The 20,070-nt window shown below is 54.5% G+C and overlaps 2 protein-coding genes across 2 annotated transcripts in view; one reads left to right on the top strand and one right to left on the bottom strand.

Moving 5' to 3' along the window:
- Nucleotides 1-5,724, top strand: part of ZNF319 (zinc finger protein 319) — a 6,753-nt gene extending 1,029 nt beyond the window's left edge. The window contains 3 exon segments of the mRNA XM_006926942.3: nt 1,862-2,727; nt 2,729-4,394; nt 4,473-5,724. Of these exon segments, the coding sequence (XP_006927004.2) occupies nt 2,114-2,727; nt 2,729-3,884 (1,770 nt within the window). The 5' untranslated portion in view covers nt 1,862-2,113 and the 3' untranslated portion in view covers nt 3,885-4,394; nt 4,473-5,724.
- Nucleotides 5,725-12,739: 7,015 nt separating this feature from the next.
- TEPP (testis, prostate and placenta expressed) lies at nt 12,740-19,912 on the bottom strand. Its single transcript, XM_006908796.1, is given in 10 exon segments — nt 12,740-12,770; nt 13,851-13,883; nt 14,245-14,309; nt 14,523-14,584; nt 15,032-15,206; nt 15,481-15,542; nt 18,739-18,963; nt 19,742-19,775; nt 19,777-19,873; nt 19,875-19,912. Coding segments are annotated over 10 exon segments (822 nt in total).
- Nucleotides 19,913-20,070: the final 158 nt, after the last annotated feature.

Below are 20,070 nucleotides of genomic sequence, written 5' to 3'. Positions count from 1 at the left end.
GCTGGCCTCGACGCGCAGATGCTTCCCGGGCACGGTCTGCGGCCCCGGGGCCTTCTTCGGGCCCAAACGCCCGCGGAGCCCTCACTCCGGCCGCGGGGGCCTGACCATTCCCAGCGAGGGCTGACAGGAGGCAGCCCAGCTGGGCGGGCGGGCAGTGCCAGCAGGGAGGTGATCGGCTTTCATTCGGTTTCCCGGGAGGAAGAAGGGCTGGGGTGGGGCGCAGGTGGGGGCGTCCCCTTGCCTACTTTACCCTGGCCTTTCCTCATTTTTGCCGAGTGATCAGAGAGGCCTCCTGACTGCACCTTCCTAGAGTGGGGCCTGAGTGGGCAGTGGAGCTGGGGGCCCGAGGCCGGGGATCTTGTGTCTGGCAGCCATTCATGCCGGAAAATAAAACAGTTGGGTTCGCGCAGCCGGACTTACACCGCGCTCGGAATAGCCCAGCTTCTCTCTTTCCCAGCGAGGCTGTGGCACCTGCTTGCTCATGCAACCTGCTGCCTTCACGCATAGCAGTGGCTCCTTTCCTTCTTCCCTTCCTGGAAGATGCTGAGGATGACAGCTTTTAGGCCGACTCTTACGTTGCTTTGGCAGAACAGTTGGAGGCCAGGCTGGACCCCGAAGGCATTCCCTTCCCTCTCCTCTTCCCCTCAGGAGAAAACTTAGAAACTTTTCAGTGTTACAGGCAGAGCAGCTGGGAATCTAAAAGTGGGCTACATCCGATTCTAAAAGTTCCTCCCTCTCCTCGTCATTACCTTATGCTGCCACAAAGTGGTGAGTTAGAGATTTGCCTGGGCTGGGTGGTCATTATCTTCCATTGATTATTCAGAATGTTATAGACTTGGAGCAAGGGAACACGGTTTTCTCAGGAAAGGTGATGAGGAGAAATGCTCTGTGGTTGTTAGCACACTACTTCCCACATTGCAAAGGCAAACTCATAATAGCTTATGGCTTCCTGCAGGCCTTGGCATGGTCTGGTATAGAGAATTTAGGTCTTTTGTTGTTGTTGTTCTGGGAGATGACTAGAGTGGAGAAGTTCTGTGTAGACATTGAGGCTGGATGGGTTTGTGGTCCTGTCATCTAACCCCCATCATGCATTGGCTCAGGTCCCTGCAAGCCCGTCCACCCTGTTGTGTGGAGAGAGAACAGGCACACATTCAGGGTGGAGGGCCTGGGGGATAGTTGAGAGGGATGTAGGCCAACCCTTCACAGGAGGTTTTTGAGATGCTCCTCAGCTCCATGTAGTTGTAGTAAATATTGACTGAGGCCGTTTGCTGTTGGGGCCTCAGACCTGGGAAGCCTGGCCTCTTAGAGCAGTGGTGTCCTGAGTTGAGATTCAGGGCAGCGAGGAGAGACGAGCTGGGAGGCCTCACCCAGAGCCTCTCCGCTTTTATCTATCTTATATATTGGGCTTCCAAGTAAGGCTTTATTTGCAAAAAAAAGTTATGCTGCTGAAATTGTTTTGGACTGTGGCCCTAACTGGTCAGTCTTCCCCTCCTTTTCTTGGAGCATAAGCAGAATTTGTGACTTCTTTGTATTGTGGGCAGATCAACCCAGATTCTCACCTGTGAGACAGCTGATTAAAGAGGGTTGGCAGCACTTGGGAGGCTGGGATACCCTGGCCCAGGGAACTAAGGATCGGTGGCTGTCTCCACAGCCACCATCCCCCTAAGCTGGAGGAGCCGAGCCGCCAGCAGACTTCTTTGGTAGTGTGTGAAGGGAGCAGATCTCCCAGCCGTGCGCCTCTCTGCCTTCCCTGGTGTGGCTTATGGCAGTCAGTGTGGCCACTGCAGACACAGCAGGGAGAGGGCCCCAGGAATAGCTGTGTGTCTCTGCCTTAATCTCACAATTTCTCTCTTCTCTACAGAACCCATCATCGGGGAAGGCAGACCCTCCCTGGCATTGCGGGCACGCTGCCTCGAAGAGCCCCTGTCCTGTAGGCAGAGCCTTGTAGTCTGTCATAGTTAATGATGTGGGCCGTCTGACCAGCCCTCTTCTGTGCCTTGTCTGAGGTCCTTGTCCATCCCCGATCGTGGGCAGCTTCTCTCTCTGGGTTGGGTCATCTTAAGCAGGGAAACTGAAGCCATTACTCTCCAAACCCTGTTTCATCTTCCCGAGCATGTCGGAAAGCTGGCCGCAGCCTCCGCAGCCGCAGCCGCAGCCGCAGCCACAGCCGCAGCCGCAGCAGCCGCAGCCATCGCAACCACAGCACCACGCAGAACCACCTCCGGCCCTAGGCGAGCATGCGCTGCCCCCAGGCACGGCTGAGAACCCCTTGGGCTGTGCGGTCTATGGCATCCTCCTGCAGCCTGACCCGGGCCTGCAGCCCCCACAGCACGCGCCCTTGCAGGCAGCAGGTGAGCCGGGCGCCAAGTGCGGGGTGTGCGGTCACGACCTGGCACACCTGTCCAGCCCGCATGAACACCAGTGCTTGGCGGGTCACGACCGCTCATTCCAGTGCACACAGTGTCTCAAGATATTCCACCAGGCTACTGACCTGCTAGAGCACCAGTGTGTGCAGGCTGAGCAGAAGCCTTTTGTCTGCGGCGTCTGCAAGATGGGCTTCTCGCTGCTCACCTCACTGGCGCAGCACCACAGTGCGCACACTGGCACCGGTGGCCTTGTGAAATGTTCTATCTGTGAGAAGACCTACAAGCCCGCCGAGGTGGCCGAGCCAGCGGCCACTGCTGCCGCCTCGCTGCCCCCAGCTCCCCCACCCCCCGCTGTCGCCCCCTGACAAACCCTATAGCTGCCCCATCTGCCAGAAGCCCTTCAAGCACCTGTCGGAGCTGTCGCGGCACGAGCGGATCCACACGGGTGAGAAGCCGTACAAGTGCACGCTTTGTGACAAGAGCTTCAGCCAGTCGTCGCACCTGGTGCACCACAAGCGCACGCACAGCTCCGAGCGGCCCTACAAGTGCGCCGTCTGCGAGAAGACCTTCAAGCACCGCTCGCACCTGGTGCGCCACATGTACGCGCACTCGGGCGAGCACCACCTGTTCCGCTGCAACGTGTGCGAGCTGCACTTCAAGGAGTCATCGGAGCTGCTGCAGCACCCGTGCATGCCCAGTGCCGAGCGGCCCTTCCGCTGCGGCGAGTGCCAGAAGGCCTTCAAGCGGCCCTCCGACCTGCGGCAGCACGAGCGCACGCACAGCGCCGAGCGGCCCTTCAAGTGCGACCTGTGCCCCATGGGCTTCAAGCAGCAGTACGCACTGATGCGGCACCGGCGCACGCACAAGACCGAGGAGCCCTTCAAGTGCGGCCTGTGCGAGAAGGGCTTCGGGCAGCCCAGCCACCTGCTCTACCACCAGCACGTGCACACCCTGGAGACCCTCTTCAAGTGCCCCATGTGCCAGAAGGGCTTCGACCAGTCGGCCGAGCTGCTGCGGCACAAGTGCCTGCCCGGCGCCGCCGAACGGCCCTTCAAGTGCCCGGTGTGCAACAAGGCCTATAAGCGGGCGTCGGCCCTGCAGAAGCACCAGCTGGCCCACTGCTCGGCGGCCGAGAAGCCCCTGCGCTGCACCCTGTGCGAGCGCCGCTTCTTCTCGTCCTCTGAGTTCGTGCAGCACCGCTGCGACCCGGCCCGCGAGAAGCCGCTCAAGTGCCCGGACTGCGAGAAGCGCTTCAAGTACGCGTCGGACCTGCAGCGGCACCGGCGTGTGCACACTGGCGAGAAGCCCTACAAGTGCCCCAATTGCGACAAGGCCTTCAAGCAGCGCGAGCATCTCAACAAACACCAGGGCGTGCACGCCCGCGAGCAGCAGTTCAAGTGCGTGTGGTGCGGCGAGCGCTTCCTGGACGTGGCGCTGCTGCAGGAGCACAGTGCACAGCATAGCGCCGCTGCCGCCGCCGCCGAGGGCGCCTACCAGGTAGCCGCCTGCCTGCCCTGAGTCTCCACAGTGGCCGCCACCAGGCCCAGCCTCGCCTCCTTGTACTAAGTCTCCACACCGCTCATGTGTTCCGAGGTCCTGTGTCTGAGGACAGAAGGGCACCGGGCAGGCGGAGGAGCCAGATTGCTGTGACTGGTCCTGATTCCACAAACCTCTTTCCCATTACAGGATTTGCTTTCTTGAGAGCCATCACCCTTCCTTGTCTCTGGGGGCCTGGAACCAGACTGGAAGTCAAGTGGCCTTTCTCGACCCCAAGAAGGCGTTGGTGCCAGCCCAACCTTCCCAAACATCTTAGCCTGATTAGAACCAGATGGGTTAGGAAAGAGGATGGTCATGATAGGACCCGTAGAAGGGCTGGACCCCAAAGGTGGGCTGGATGTGGGGCATCCCCCTTCGAGTTGCTGTTTGAGGGAGAAGGCCGGCTTCTCCATGTAGTGTTGGGGACCAGGAGGGCAGACCGTGAGCCACAGGCCTCCGTGTCTGCTCCAGCCAGGGAGATGCATCCTCCAGGTTTCCGACAGGTGAGGCGTACGGGAGGGCTGCCTCTGTGGGCTTGGTCTGCCGGGAGAGCAGCGATGCATCCTCCAGGTTTCCGACAGGTGAGGCGTACAGGAGGGCTCTGTACGCCTCTGTGGGCTTGGTCTGCCGGGAGAGCAGTTGGCCTAGCCAGAAGGGCGGGGGCAGAGAAGTTCTGTGACACACGCAGCCAAGGACGGCGCCCAGCAGGACAGGGACAGCCTTTGCACCGTGATAGCAGCACGGTTCCAAGCTCCACAGCCAGGAACTGTGCTCTCAGCCAGACAGAATGCAGATGTGCGAGAAGGGGATTGTTAGACCACCTGGTGCCTGGGAGGAAGCTGGGCCACGCCCGTGATCTTCCCAGTGGATGTGGACAGTGGTGTCCCGCTCCCTGAATTGTGTGAACCAAAGTGTCAAGGGCGTGGCCCCAATCAACTCCCAGCCCTGCTTCAGGACCAAAACCAGGCCTGGGGACCCAGGGTGGGGTGAGCGAAAGGACTGTGTGAATGGCCTCTGACCACACAGAGCCCTCTCAGCCCATGGGAACCCTCCCCCATCAGGCTGGCCGCTGGCCTGGGCCCCAGGGATCTCTCATTGCCAAGATGGCACGGACGACATCCAGCTACTTCCAAGGCCAGAGAATGCTCCCTTGGGTCTTCTTAGGGTCCCCCAAGTCTCTGGCTATCCACAGGGCTGAGGGTATTCAGGGCACAGGGAACAGGCAAGGGAAGAGGGTTGTTAAGAAATTAGTAGGTGGACAGAGTTGACCGATGTCACTGGATGGCCGGCACACTCCTTGAGAAGCCCAGGGGACATATAGTATCAAAATAATCATTCGAACCCAGCTCGGCCCCTTTCCTCTTCCAGCCCCCTTCAGTGGTCATGGATCTTAAAAGAAGACTTTAATCAGTGCAGGGGCGCAGAGGAGCAGGGAATCCTGCCTTGGCCGAGTCTCACCTTAAGAAATCTGAGAAGTGCACATCTGTCTCCTGCATCTGACTGGGTTCCTTTCCTATGCCTGCAGAGAGGTCCTACCCCTTGGTGCTGGCTCTTAGTCTCAATGCCTCAAAAGACATGGACCCCAGGCTGACAACAGTCCCAACTGCTAATTCTTTCTTTTCATTTTGCTTTCTAAAAGCAGTTGTTATACTATTCATAACATTGTATAGTTTAATTTCATGTCATTTTGGATCTTATATAAAAGCGAGAATTTGGATTTTTAAAAAGAATGACTCCATTTTAGATAGCCCCTTTTGATGTTAATATATAGTGAGTCCAATGTATGCTTTAGAAGTAAAGACATTGACCATCACAGACCAAAGCACCGCGTGTTCTGGTCATTCTTCCACAGGGGGCTGATGGGACGTGGAGAGGGAGAGTGGGGTGTGCAGACCAGGTATCAGGCTCGGGACTGGGGACACAGAGTGGGTTCAAATCCTGAGTTTTGAATATTCTGGTTGTGCGACTTTGGGCAAGTCATTGTAGGAACTCCTTCTTTGGGACTCAGTTGCCTCATCTGTAAAATGGGGAGGTTAACCCTTGTCTTGCTCGGCCGTGGTGAGCATTAAATGGAACCATGTATGGCGGCCGTGGTGGGGAAACTGTGAAGATGATGACAATACTAACTACAGGACACCTGGGACCCTTGGAAATGGTCCTGCAGCCTCTGGACCTCTTTGGGATTTAACCACGGTCCCTGCAAAGGGAGCTGGGCCATGAGGGACCAGCAGCTCATGAATGGTCAGAAACGGAGTGGTTCTGGTAAGCATGAGAGCTTGCTCAGCTCCAGTGGAAAACCAGGGCCTGCCCAGAGCAGCAGTGGACCCAGCCAGACAGGCCCTGCCCCCGAGAATCACCTGCTGTTGCTCACTTTCATGCTCCCTGTCACGTACAATCCGTCTGCCCAACCAGCCCTGGCCTCCCAGCTCAGCCCTCCTACACCCCTTTTCTCTTGTACCCCCCCTCTGTCTCCCAGTGGGCCAACTGTGACTCAGGCGCCTTTGTTTCTCAAAGGCAAGGGTGGGGGTGGGGAGAGAGAGGGAGAAACAACCTCCCTGGGTCTGGGCATCTGAGAGCCAGTGGAGGGAGGTCAGCAGGTGCCCTGGGTGGAATGCAGGGGGGCGAGGGTGGAAAATCAAGAGCACAGGGAACTGCCCACGCCGCAGGGGCTCAAAACAGTGCAGGAGGCTTAGCGGAAAGGCTGGGGGACCTCAGATGTGATGCAGACCCCACACTCTTATTCCCTCTGTGTGTTGCCACCCCACCTCTAGGACCCCACCCTTGAGAAGCCACATGGTTCCTTCCTGCAGGTGGCCACCGCTCAGTAAGAGGACACCCAGGGCCCCTCGTGTCTGTGCCAGGCACAAACCCCAGCTTCCCTTCCAGCTGAGTGACCTTAGGCAAAACCCAGGAAGCATTGGCATGTGTTTGGTACCTTATAGCTTCAGGATGCCCTTCCTGAATGGATGATGGTCTGTGTGTGCCAGAAGTAGGAGGGGCCCTGGCTGGGCATAGCTAAGCTCAACATGGAGCCCACAACGACTTTTTCTTCCTTTGTCCCCACAACTAACTACCTCTCCTCACAAAGCAGAGGGGCTCCTACAGCTCCCACCCAGCCGTCAGCCTCTGCACTCCAGCCTGGGCAAAAATCAGGGCAGAGCCTGGGTGGCTCATGTTCATATCCTAGCCCGTTGATAACAAGTGACCAGAGGCAATTCTCTGCCCCTCTTGGGGCCTCGATCCTACATCTGAAGCAGAGGTCGTGACTCCTGATCTCTGAGGTCCTTAGAGACCTGATGCTCTGGTTTGGGGAAGGTCATAGGATCAACCCACGTCTCCTTTTCCCCTCCTACCTCTCCTGTCTTCTCCCCTCCTGTCTGAGTCTGGTCTCTTGGTTGTTAAGGGACAGGAACAGCACAAACTGGCTTAAGCAGCTGCCCACTGCACCTGGCCACACACAGGTACCTCTCCCACCTGCCTGCCCAGGAACCCCACCGCTTCCTGTTCCGTATCTGATGTGACTCTCCCTCTCAGAGCATAGCATTGTCGTAGGGGAACTTCAGACAAGTCACGAGGAGTACAGACTTATGCTATCCTCTTTAATCTCTGCATAATCATTCCTTTTGCTCCAACCACTGACAGGACAGCAACAGGGTGGTAACTTGGGGTGAAGGGCGACATCTGGATGAGAGCCAGAGCTGGGAGGAACAAGAGGAAGAGGCTGGCATAAACTTCACATTTTGGAGTTAGTAATTCAGTAATTGCCCCTGGCAGGGGCAAAGAGGCGCTGCACTGAGTGGGGGTGAGGGCATTCTCACAGGTTCTAAAAGTTGTTGCTGGGGCAGGCTGGGCCACCAAAGACAGCTTTCCCGGGGAGCCCATCATCCTGGCAGCTTTGTCAAACTCCCACTGTGTGGCTGGCTCTGTGCTCGGCCCTGCAGGGGGACAGTAGGAGGGGACCCTCTTCTCCGGGAGTGGAGCCTGTGCTCATGAGCCACGGTGGCATGGCATGGTGTCGCGGTTAAGAGCGCCACAGTCAGATCAGGCTAGAGTCCTGCCTCTGCCACTCATCAGTGACAAGGCTTGGGACGGACGGTTTGTGCATTGGACATCTCTGAGCCTCATTTTCCTCATCTGTGAAATGGATCCAGTACTGCTCGCTTCTGGCCTGAGGGCACAGTGAAATGAACTGCGCGGGCTGTTCGGCACGTAGTGGCTGCTCAGGAAAGCGGAGCACCGGAAGGGCAGAGGCAGGAGGGAGCCCGCCCGGCTCTCCCATCCGAACGCCAGGCCTCTCCCTACCCCACCTCTGATACCTCGTTCACGAGACTCTCCCGTCCACCAGCTGCTCTGCTCCTCGCACCATCCATCCCGATGAGATGGGCAGGGCAGACCTGAGCCTTCCCTTTGTGCTGACCCTCGAGAAGTCCAGGAGCTGCCCAAAGGCATATGGTTAGTGATAGCGGTGGCCTGGAACTGTGGGGGCTGCCAGGTGGGATAGGTTGGGGGTGGGCAGTGGGGGCCAGGATAGCCCTGGGCTCTGAACTTCGCAGGCCTCCAGCTCCAGCCACTGCAGCCTGGGGCTCTAGCTTCAACCCACTCTTTGCTGACCAGGAAGTCTGGAACAATGGCCGGGAATGGTGTGAGCACTGGATCTGGCAGAACGGGCAGCCAGCTCTCTGGCCTGCTGTCAGTTCCTTGAGGGATTGAATCTCCTCTGCTTTGTCTTCTCATCTGTGCAGAGGCATCTCCATAAAGAACCTAGGCCTCTGCAGGCACCATTATGGAGGCCCGTCTCTCCGTCTCTAGTCCACTATCCTGACCTCCCAACCCCCACTCAGTCTCGCCTCCAGAAGAGCCTCAGACAGGACCAGGGTCTGCTCTGGCCTTGGACTTTTGCCCAGGGCCTCCCAGCCCAGGCTCCCTGTGATAAGCTCCATGTCCCATCCTCAAGCAGGCAGTTTCTTTGTTCCTAGGTCATGCCTCCAAGAAAAGCTTTGGCTGCTACTGATCTTCTGCAAATCTAGAAAGATTCTGGTTGGAATACCCTGTCCTCAACAGGGCCCTGAAAAGCAGGTCAAAGGGAGGGAGGGGGCCTGTGAGTTCTCCCTATCACTGTGTGTGTGTGTGTGTCCATCCCCACCCCAGGTCTGCATTGCTGCCTTTGCTCATCCATAAGCATTACTGAGCACCTGCTGTTTGCCACACACTGAGCTGATGCTGCAGCCATGGAGCCATAACTTCAGATGAGTTTTGAGGTTTTCATGTATCAAAAGGTAGGGTCAAAAATGTCAAAGCTGCTGATATTTAGTACAAAATATCACCTGCGAGAGTTCTCCGTGACCCTCACCTCACCCCTCCCTCAGATAGGATCCTCACCCCCTCCCTGATCCTCCCCCATTGCCAGCCCCAGGCTCTGGGTGAAGATGTGTTTTGTGTGTTACTTTGTAATAAACACAACTATTTCTTTGTAGTATTGTTTTATTTAGTCCGGATGTGTATGTGTGGGTTCTGGGAGGGCCCAGGAGCCATTCCTGAGTCTCAGGTCTACTTAGAAAAGAGAAGAGTGGTATTTCCTTAGAGCAGAGGCCAGGAATTAGCCCCTCTGAAACAGCTACGGTCCCTGTTCTTGCAGTTTTGGAGAAGAATAGGGTGAGAAGGGGGGACTTAAAAGAGGCCTGCCTGGAAGAAAGGGTGGGATTTGGGTAGGAAGAAATGGGGAAAGCATTTCAGGGGGAAGGAAGGCTTCGCACAAAGGTTAGGAAGCAGACAAGAGCCTGGTGGTGGGGTTTGCGTTAGAGCTATATGTCCTGGGCCAGGCCAGGGTAGTGGATTTGGGGTCAGGCCAGGAAGGCCTGGAGTTGAGGCTGTGAAGGCTGGGCTGTCCCCAAGGCAGTGGCCACTGGGAGGATTTCTAATGTGATTTATTTATAATGAATAAGAGCCCCTTGAAGCTCAGGGGACTTCGAGGCCAGGAGATAGTGGTCCAGCTGGATGGGGATGGAGCTTCTTTCCACCTCTTGGCTTCTGGGTGAGATTTTCAACTTGCAGACTGCCACCGCCAGCAACTTCACGAGAGTTTCTGGTGGCATAGCTCCTCCCTCTAAGCCTTGGTCGAATGTCCTCACCCCAGAGAGATTCCTCAGGTTTCCTCCCCACTCTTGGCTTGCATCTCTCATAGCACGAAGGTAGTAGAGTGTGGTGGCCACAGGCTCGGGGGCAGGCAGGCTGGCTTCACTTCCCAGCACGTGTAACCTTGGGGCAGTCCCTAAACCTCCTTGAGCTCCTTACATCATCTGCAAAGTGGGCCTACAATTATCCACCTCACGGATAATCGTGCCTGCAAAGGGCTTGAAACATTGCCTTGCATGTAATAGAAAGTGCATACTAAATCAGGCTTGTTAATGCTCGTCTACTCTGCATTTTCTTTATTCTTGGGCACACATGTTCATATCTCTGACATCAGGATTCAACGTACAACTGGTGGGCAAGAACATATTCAAATTGCTGGTGTGGGTCACCACTCACAGCCCTTGGACTTGAAGAACATGGTCTAGCTGTACCCGCTTTCTCGCCTTCTGCTTTCGGGTTTGAATCAGCTCGGCCTGCTTCTCTCCTGCTGGACTGAAAGTGCCTCAAAGGCAGGGATGGCATCTGGTCTCTGACCCTCCAACATGGGGCCCGGCAAAGCCTCAAATGTCTGCTGAGCCAAATTCTTGGACGGACTTGGGCAGTCATTCAATGTCAAGGAAGCAGGACCAGGAAAAAACTTTCAGGCACTTGATTCCTTCTGGCATGCTTCAGCATGCTCTCTGGAGCTCTCTGGCTGTCCCCAGGCTCATGCAGGCCAGGATTCCAGCATCTCTGCTGTGAGGCTTGGACAAATCCATCTCTTCTCTGAGCTGGCATGTTGGAGGGGGACACACAGTCCTGCAGAATGTGCCCTTGACACCCTAGGGGGTATGCCAATGGCTTCCTAGGTTCAAGCTGGGCTTGGAGGAAAGGGCTTCCTCCTGCATAAAATAGGGGAAGGCTGGGGACCTCCTCGACAAGGCCCCAAGGTGGAAGGGGCTCTGTGATCCACTACCACTTCCTGTCTGCTTTCCACCTCGCTTGTCTCCTGCCCTGTTGTCATCAGAGCCCCATACTTAAAGACCAAGACACAGATACCACTGTCCCTCACCTTGATATAAGGGTAATGATCATCACTTCCACCCCTAAAAGAAATTAAAATCAGCCTTGAGTGTGTAAGGCAGGCTAAGTCTGCATATCAGACACCACCACACCTTACCTTGTTTATCACCCAAGGTTGAACAAAAGACCCCCATTCTGGGAAATAATTTATTCTACAAATGTTGAGCACCAACTATATGCAAACACTGTCAAATGCTGGGACTCACTTTGAGTGCTGGGTTCTGGGTTTGGCCAGAGGCTATTACCCGGGTCTGGGCCTCAGTTTTCCCATCTGTAAATGGGGGTAGCATTAGTTCTGCTCACTTTCCAAGGTGCTTATGGGGTACGAGGCATGGAGATCATGGGTCACATGATAATGTGTTCTAAACAGTATAAGACAGGGTCCAGAAGTGAGGGGCTGGTATTACTCTTTAAATTCCTTCCACCTGAGACCTGGCTTGCATGCACTAGGTGCTCAGTAAATATTAGTGGAAGGGGAGGAAGCGGGTGTGAGTCAGGGCTGTCTAACATTTGAAGGCACCAACTCTCCTGAGAATCAGTCGAAAACAAGAAGTCTTTCATGGAAAGTGCGCACGTGGGTGGACACACGGTTTTGCACACGATTTCAAAAGGTTCATGGACTCCTGAAGCCCCAGATCCTAGAACTGGAAAGTCCTGTTTAAACAGTTCCTGAGCTTGGCGGCTATCTCGCCGATTTGGGTCTGTTCTTGCAGACTGCCCACAGGTGGAGCGGGGTTGGGATATCTGCCAGGTCTGGGAGCTCTCTGGCTGGTGCTGTCGCTCTAACCCTGTAACGATGCCAGAGACACGCTTCTTTAGTGTCTTTGAGGTGGGGTTGTTCCAGACTTGGCCCGGGAGTGCCCATGGCTGTCCCCAGGACATCATGCCTTCCTTTCTGTAGGTTGGCGCGCAGATGAGGGCTGGTCCTGAAGCCACGCAGACAGAGCAGACAGCTTTTCACTTACATCATACGTTCATTCCTGCCTTGCGGAGCAGGAAACTTTCTTTTCCGAGTGGCCTCAGGCCTCCTCTTACTTCCACACCATGCTGCTTCACAGGAAATAAAGGCCACAGGCCTGATCAGCCTTTCAGAGTCCACTTCCACCTCTTCAGGGGACCCTGGGCCCAGGGAAGCCCCCCAGAGTACACTGCTGTGGCCAAGGCTTCTGAGAGAGGTGTCTAAAAATCCTTTTTGAATTCCCTCTCTTCTCTTTAAGGGTCAAGTTCAGAGTTTCAGACAGGAGGCTTAGTTGTGGGGCTGCAAACAGGGGACAGGGGCACAAGGAAAACCCAATTCTCAGGCCTGCCTCTGCACCCACCTACAACTGGATCCTGACTGTCTACCTGGGGTCATCAGATGTCTTTCTCTCCCACCACCAGTCTTCCAGGATTTGGTAGGAGGCAGGTATGGATAAAACATCATCATCTTGAGGTCCTCAAAGCCCTTATAACACACACACACACACACACACACACACACACACGCACGCACGCCTGGTGCCCCCTTCTAGGAGCATTAGGTTTATTTCCAGTCAGGCTGAACTCACAGGGAAACGGGTAATGCCACCGTGCACCCTCTGTCCGTCTGGAGAACCTGAGATGGCATGGTCCATCGGCCTGGAGGTTGGCCTCCTCTTCACAGATTAATGCCAGGGGGTCAGGTAATTGGAACGACTGTGGAGAGAAACAGGGGAGGTGGGCGCCTCCAGGAAATCCTGGGGAAAAATCAGACTGTCCTTCTCTAGGCCACTCCCCAAACCCCCCTACCTGCCCTCAAGGCTCTGAAAACACAGCTTCCACCCTGTCTCTCTCTCTATGGCTCAAAAGCCCTCGATGGCTCCCTATTTTCTATATTTTCAGCTGCTCTGCTTGTCTTTCAAGCCCCCATTTCCAGCTTGTCTCATCTTTATCGCCCTTCGATCCCCAACCATGCCCTGCTTTACTCATTTTTCAGTTCTTTAGTGAACCTACTCCGGCAGGTATTATATAGCAGTAAAAAACCGGAAAGCGGTCCCCTGCGTGTGCAGAGTGCGTGAGAGAAGGTGAGCTTTCCATCAGTAATGATAATGCAGTAGTCTGTGTGCCACCAAACAGGGATGCACGTGCGGTGACTAACTGGAGGGGAGAGGCAGAGGGTCACAGGAGACTTCGAGCAGGATCTGGGCTAGGCTTTAAAAACTGAGGAGGAGGCTTTCCGGCAGAAACGGCACAAGCAAAGGTGTAGAGTGCTTGCTTGTGCTGGTGGTATGGGTCGCACCCAGGAGACTGCTGGAGGGTAGGGAACGGGGCTGGAGAGGTGGGTGACCGCCATGCTATGAAGATGCTTGAGTATCTTGCACATTCCAGCTGGGACCACTAGCCCCAGCTGTTACCACCTCTCCACATCCTGAAAGGCGGTCTTGGCTTTTCCCGTCATGTTTCTCGTATGTCTGTTTACTCTTGTGGACCCTGCTCTCCTCCCAGGTCCCACTCCCCGCTTTGGCTTCACCTAGGCCAGACTGAGTGGGACGAGCTGTCAGCTCCCACCTCCCAGTAGGCTGCGCTTTTGCCTGGTGTGGATCTGTGGGGAAGAAAGCAGCTTTCGCCCTCTAACATCACCCGGGAGGGGACCAATGCCCTGGGGGCTGCCTCGAGAGGCCCCGCGAGCGGAGCGGGGTCTGAGAATCCCAGGAGCGGGAGATGACAGGGTCGCGGCCCGACAGGCACTTGGCCAGGTGTGGGGCGGGGCGGGGCGGGGCGGGATCAGTCTCCTACCTGTAGTGGGAGCCGAAGCGTCGGAAAGTGTTCCTGTGAAAGGGGGAGGAGGGTGACCCCGAGGTAGGGAGGCGCGACCCTCTCCAGGACCTTCACTCCCATCTCAGGAGACGTCATGCCACCAAGAAGGATTACACTGCACCTTCGTCCCACCCAAACGCCTCCACCCCGAAACGATGAAGTTGCCAGGCACTGGGTAACAGGGCGCTCCGTTTGGTAGGAGTTAATCATTTATTCATTTAGAAATTGCATTTTTTTTAGTGGTGTGTGGAAGCCAACCAACTCATCCCAGGTTTCACATTTTCAAGGGCCACTAGGTGTGCCCTGGGGAAAGCGGCCGAGACCCCCCTCCCTCCTTCAAGTGTGGGGACCCCGGGCCTGTGGCGTCACTTACAGAGAATCGAAAGGCAGGGGCTTCTGTCCGTAGCGGTCCAAGCTGGGGTTCTGGCTGAGACAGAACTGGGGCGGGCCAAAGGGATGGGGGAGTCCGTGAGCCGGGGGTTCACGTACCCGTGCCCATGCCCCACACCACGCTCGCTGCAGGAGATCTTGGCCTTGAGAACTGAGAGACCCTGCCCTTCGTCTCCTCCCCACGCCCCACTCCCTGTTCGCCGCTCCTCCCCTCCACCCCGCCGGGCCCCCGGGGACTGGTCAGAGCGCAATCCTCCCTACCCGCCAGTTCTGGGTCACCTCCGGCTTCAAGTACCGCACTGCGTAGCCGCTGAAACTCTCCACTGTGGAGAAAGCGCAGACGTCGGGCCCTCCGCACGCCCGGAACAAACCTCGCCCCATTCTTACCTGAGCCCCGCCCCTACATCAAGCCCCGCCCACACCTGCTCCTAGAGTCGGTCCAGCTCCAACTCCCCCGCCAGAACAGGCGCCGCCTTCAGACCCTGCTCCGCGGATTGCAGAACCAACCCCGTGCTCAGCCTCCGCCCCAGTGGCTCCTGGCCGGGACCTGGCTCCCGCCGTCTGCCCAAGATGAGACCCGCCTCTATGTCCCCCGATCTGTCTCAGCCCCTTCCGCTCTATGTGTCCCCACTGATCTCCAATTTCCTCTCTGTGTCCTTACCGGAGTCCACCCCTGATGCCCCCCGCACCCTTCCCCAGTCCGCAACCAGCTTTCAGGGGCCCGGCTACTTCTCCCCACCCAGGGCACCCTCCGCGCCCGGTGGACTGACCCTTCTTGCTCGGGCAGGGCAGCCTGAATTCGCCGGCCGACGACACGAAATGGGACCAGTCCTCGATGGCGCGCGTGAAGCAGGGCCAGTCGACTCGGTTGATGCCCGGCGCGATGGGCGCCAGCTTTCCCTGGCGGCATCTGCCGCGGAGCCTCTGGCCAGCCGCGGTGATGTCCTGCCAGGGCGATGGGAGTCAGGGCCGCGGGGGTAGGTGCAGAAGCCCGGGGGGCCGACCCAGACCACCCGAGAATCCGGAGCTGACATCCGTCCCATCTGACCTAGGAGCGCCTGAAGCCCTTGACGGAGAAGGGAAGCGGGAGGGGTCCCAAGGCAGCAGACGAGGAAGTGCACAGAGTGGAGCCCGCGACCGAGGTGCTAAGGGGCTGGGCGCAGGAGGGGCCTTGGCTCTTGCCCCTGAGCAAAACCAGGGCGGGGCAAAAGACGCTCACCAAGCACTGCAGGGGTTTGTTGGGGACGCCGAGGAGTGTGAAGTATGCGTTGTCGAAGTCATCTGAAGAAGGAAGAGAAAGGGAGAAGAGGTATCTTCTACACCAGTAGTCACAGGCTCATACAGGAGAGGTTTGGCCCGCATTGCTTTAAAAATTTTTTTTGAAATATTTGACAACTTTAAAAAATCTAAGATAAAGTAGATTTTTACTTCCACTCATTACGACAGAATAAAACTCCAAATAGAACAAACATTTCACTGTAAAGAAAAAAGAAACCATAGAAATACTAGAAGAAAACATGAGTAAATTCTTTTACAATACTGGGGTGGGGAATGCCGCGCCAACTCTAATTCAAAGTCTGGTAGCCTTAAAGAAAAGTTAGATAACTTTGGCTACATAAAAACAAACTTCTGCATGGCAAAAGCAAGAGAAGTTAAAAGACAAATGGGAAAAACATTTCCACTTATTTTACAGATGAGATGCAATTTCCCTATTATTGAATGGGGCCCTAGAAATCAAGACCAAAAAGAAAAAGAGAAAAAATGGATAAAAATGGGTAAACAACAGGTAGTTCAGATACAAATAAGAAATACGAATGGCCCCTAAACTCATGAAAAGACACTCAAGCTCATTCATAATAGCCGAATGCATATTCGAAGTACATTAAGATAATAGTTTTTGCCCATCAGATTGGAAACAATCCAAAAGTTAGCACAGTTATTGGAAACAAGGCCACTGCCATACATTACCAGAGGGGGTAAAATCGATTCAAGCCTATGGAAAGCAATTGGCAATATCTATCAGAATTACAAATACACATAACTTTTGACCACACAGTCCTGTTTCTGGGCATTTATTCTATTTTACAGCTGCACGACTGGGAAATGATGTGGGGAGATTTACCCATTTTCAAAGGTTGTTTGTAATAGCAAATGATTGGAATCAACTCAAGTGTCCCACATGAAAGGACTGGTTAAATAAACTATGATGCATCCTCAATATGCAGCTATCGAAAGTAAATAGAGGAAGTTCTCGACACACAATCATCTAACGTGCAGAAGAGTGTATGCCGTATGCTACGTTTTGCTTTAAAGCCTGAAACTGAGACGAATGGCGGCAGAAAAGAATATACGTTTAGGTCACCACCTTAACCAAGTCTTCTAATTCAGTATCATGAATAGTGAGACAATGACATTCTGTGCCTCCTCTTGAAGCTATGGCAAACATGGCATCCATCATCTCTGAAAGAAGATTCTGGCCAGTGATGCTTTATCCTGCTAAAGACGTCCCTATACCTAGTTTCTAGTTTACAGAAGGTAAGATTATCTAGATTATCAAGGTAAGCAGTATCATAAGGAAACACTCAAGTTTACAGTGTGGGACTGTCTACAACATAACTGTTTTGAACTCTTAAAAAGTCAGTATTATGAGGGAAAAATGGAAAGTGGGTAGACTGTTTCAGGCTAAGACTAAAGAGACATAACAACCAAAAGCAATGCATATCCTACATTGAATCCAAGTCCCCCGCCCCCCCAATTTTTTAAGCTATAAAAGACATCTTTTGGGGTAATTGGGGAATATTTTAATATGGACTGAATCTTAGATGTTATGGAATTATTGTTGACTTTCATAAATGTGGTAATGGTATCGTGTCATGTAGGAGGTTGTTCTTTTCATTGGGAGCTGCTTGCTAAAGTGTGTGTGTGTGTGTGTGTGTGTGTGTGTGTGTGTGAGAAAGAGAGAGAGAAGAAACAAATACAACAAAATATTAATTGAAGTAGGTGAAAGGTAATGAGTTTTCATAGTATTAGTCTTTCAACTTTTCCTGTGTTTGAATATGATCATAATAAAAAGTCGGTGAGCAAAATAATACATGTTTGTATTTGCAATAGTAAACAATGAAAGGATACATCAGAAACTAAAACTAGTTAGCTGTAAGTGGATGTAGGGGAGGGAGGATCAAGACTTGTTAAATGTACATTGTTACGGCCTTTCGAATTTTAAACCTGTGACTGTTAATTTTATTAACGCATATAATTGCAATAAAATACACATCTAAATCAAGAATGAGCTTTCCCTAAAAACCTACATTCCAAGAGAAGTTAGGAAATTGGAAGATCTGATGGCTGTGTGGACCCTCCCCACACAGCAGTAGCTGCTCCCTGAGGAGGGGTAGGTGTGGGGGGCTCTACTTCACCTTGCGCCCCTCCCTCTCCTCTGTTTCCTCACCCGCTTTCAGTACTTGTGTTTCCCATCTTGGCCCCCTACCCACACTGGTACCAAATCCTGTTATTTTATCTCCTAAACATCTCTCAAAACCCTTGCCAGTGGCCAAGACACACTAATTCTAAAGACTGTGGTCCCTCCCAGTGTCCTAACCACGCCCACCCCGCATTATCTACCTCCAGTCCTTCCTCCACGCCCCTCCCCGACAGTGCTCAGACCTCTTTTCTGCTTAAAGTCTTCAGAGGTTCCTATTTCCCTCCTGAGAAATCCCGGGCCCCTGGGCTACGGCACCAGGGCCGTCCTGAGCTGTGCCGTTGAATGCTCTTGCTGCCCCCACACACCTTTTCCTCCCGGGCCGCCACACCCCAACACCCTGCGTAGCTTTTCCCTTCCATGCCTCTGCAAATGCTGTTCCATACGGCTGCAACACCCTTTGTTTCCCTGGGGACCCAGCACAGTGTCCACCACAAAAGCTGGTGCTTCATAAATGCGCCGGAATGCACGTGTGTATCTGTGTGGCACCCCCACCTCCACACCCAAGCTTCCTGACCTGAGAAGGGCGATTCCTTGGGTCACGTCCACCTCTCATACATGGGAGATGTGAGGAGGGTCTGTCTCTTCCCTCTCCAGGTAGAGAGATGATTGGGTGGAAGTTCTTACTATTATTATTATTACTCCTGCTGCTGCAACTACCTCTGCGCTGTTCTTTCTCCATTAATAACAACAATAAGGATGTATAATGTGCTCTATTCTTGCCAGGCACTACTCTACGTGCTTTCCCGGCCTTATTTTTAATCTCACACTAGCCTGGGGAGGCAGGTCCCTTTATCACCCCCACTTTACTGATAAGGAAAGGGAGGCTCAGGCCTCACCAGGTTTCCTGATAAGGAGCAGCCGAGCTGGGACCAACCCCTGAAATGCTTTCAGCAGCCACGCATGGCTTTTCCCTCCCAGATATCTCTCCTTGAAACTGTCCGCCCCTTCCCCAAAGGCTCGCAGGGTCCCCGGCGGTGGCAGGCGAGGCGGCCTGACCTTTGCGGCAGTAGGTGGTGGACTGGCAGTGCTCGTCGGTCAGGCAGGCCTTGACAGAGTCCATGTCCATGCGACGCAGGCTGGGCAGGGCCGGGTGGTAGAGCTGATGCTTCACGCCTGCCAACTGGTTGCGCTGCCGCTCCAGCGGGAGCAGGATGGCGGGGGACGCGTACACGTGGGCGGAGCCGTCCTCGCAGGGCACCAGGTCGATGATGCGGGCCATGGCTGGGGAGCGGAGAGTATGAAGGGACTCGCCCTGAGCCGGACACCCTTCTAAGTGGGAACACAGCCTTGGCCAGTGTGGATTTGTCTACTGGTCTGACATTTATCGAGCACCTACTTCGTGCCAGGTTCTGTTTTTTTGGAGCTCCCCATGTGATGGCAGAGACATTCAGATGACATAACACACACACAGGATGTGCTCCCGGCTCTGACAGAGGTTAGTACAGGCCGTGTGTGTGTGTGTGTGTGTGTGTGTGTGTGTGTGTGTGTGTGTGTCTGGGGAGGCTGGGGTTGGGACATTCAGAGAATGGTCTAAAAGAGGTGACACTGGAGTCTATTCTTAAATAATGAGCAGCAGGTGGGTTCAGATTGAGCTCAGAATGCCTCTGGGTAACTAGTTATGGACTTTTGGCCTTAGCTGAGGTCTCTGGCATTTACTCACGATTCTACAGGGAGACAGAAAAGTTTTAAAGAGAGAGATAAATAATACGAGATAAATGGCTACGCAGTGCTATCCTTTAAAAAACAGTTATTCCCTAGGAGCCATTCAGCCATTTAAACTTCAGTGAGAATTTGTTGACGCAGCTTGCTTCCTTCCCGACCCCGGTTAGAAGTGAGAGAGGGAGGTGATGGTAGGTGGGCAGGAGGAGTGGGGACCTAGGGCAGTGGAAGAGCAGGAAGAGGGCACGGGGAACTCCTTGGGGGGATGGGCCTGCAGGGGGAGGGCCAGGGAGCGGAGCAGCGAGAGGAGGGAAGAGAGGACATGCCACTCCTGACCTGCAGACAGTGGCTACCTCATCTGCCGGACACAGGCTCCAGGTGCACAGGCTTATAAGGATTTTCTGCTCTTCCAACGGCTCAGTGAGGAGAAAAGGCAGAGAGGTAGGCTGGGCCCTGGTGCCTTATGAGGGAGTAGGAGAATAAAGCAACATTCTGCAGAGACAATGCCCATTGCAGCCTGATTGTGAGGGCATACACCCCTCAGCAACCCCAGCTACCAAGCAACCACGTGCTGTGGGTCCTGGGCACTGCTCCCTCACCCATACTCCAGCTGTCCTGAAAGTTGCTGTCTCCTGGGCTTTGGGAAATGTCGGACAGGGAGCCTTGGCA

The sequence above is a fragment of the Pteropus alecto genome, unplaced genomic scaffold (assembly GCF_000325575.1).
Source record: "Pteropus alecto unplaced genomic scaffold, ASM32557v1 scaffold123, whole genome shotgun sequence".
In the NCBI taxonomy this organism is placed as follows: Eukaryota; Metazoa; Chordata; class Mammalia; order Chiroptera; family Pteropodidae; genus Pteropus; species Pteropus alecto.
This window is presented reverse-complemented; position numbering and strand designations above follow the sequence as displayed.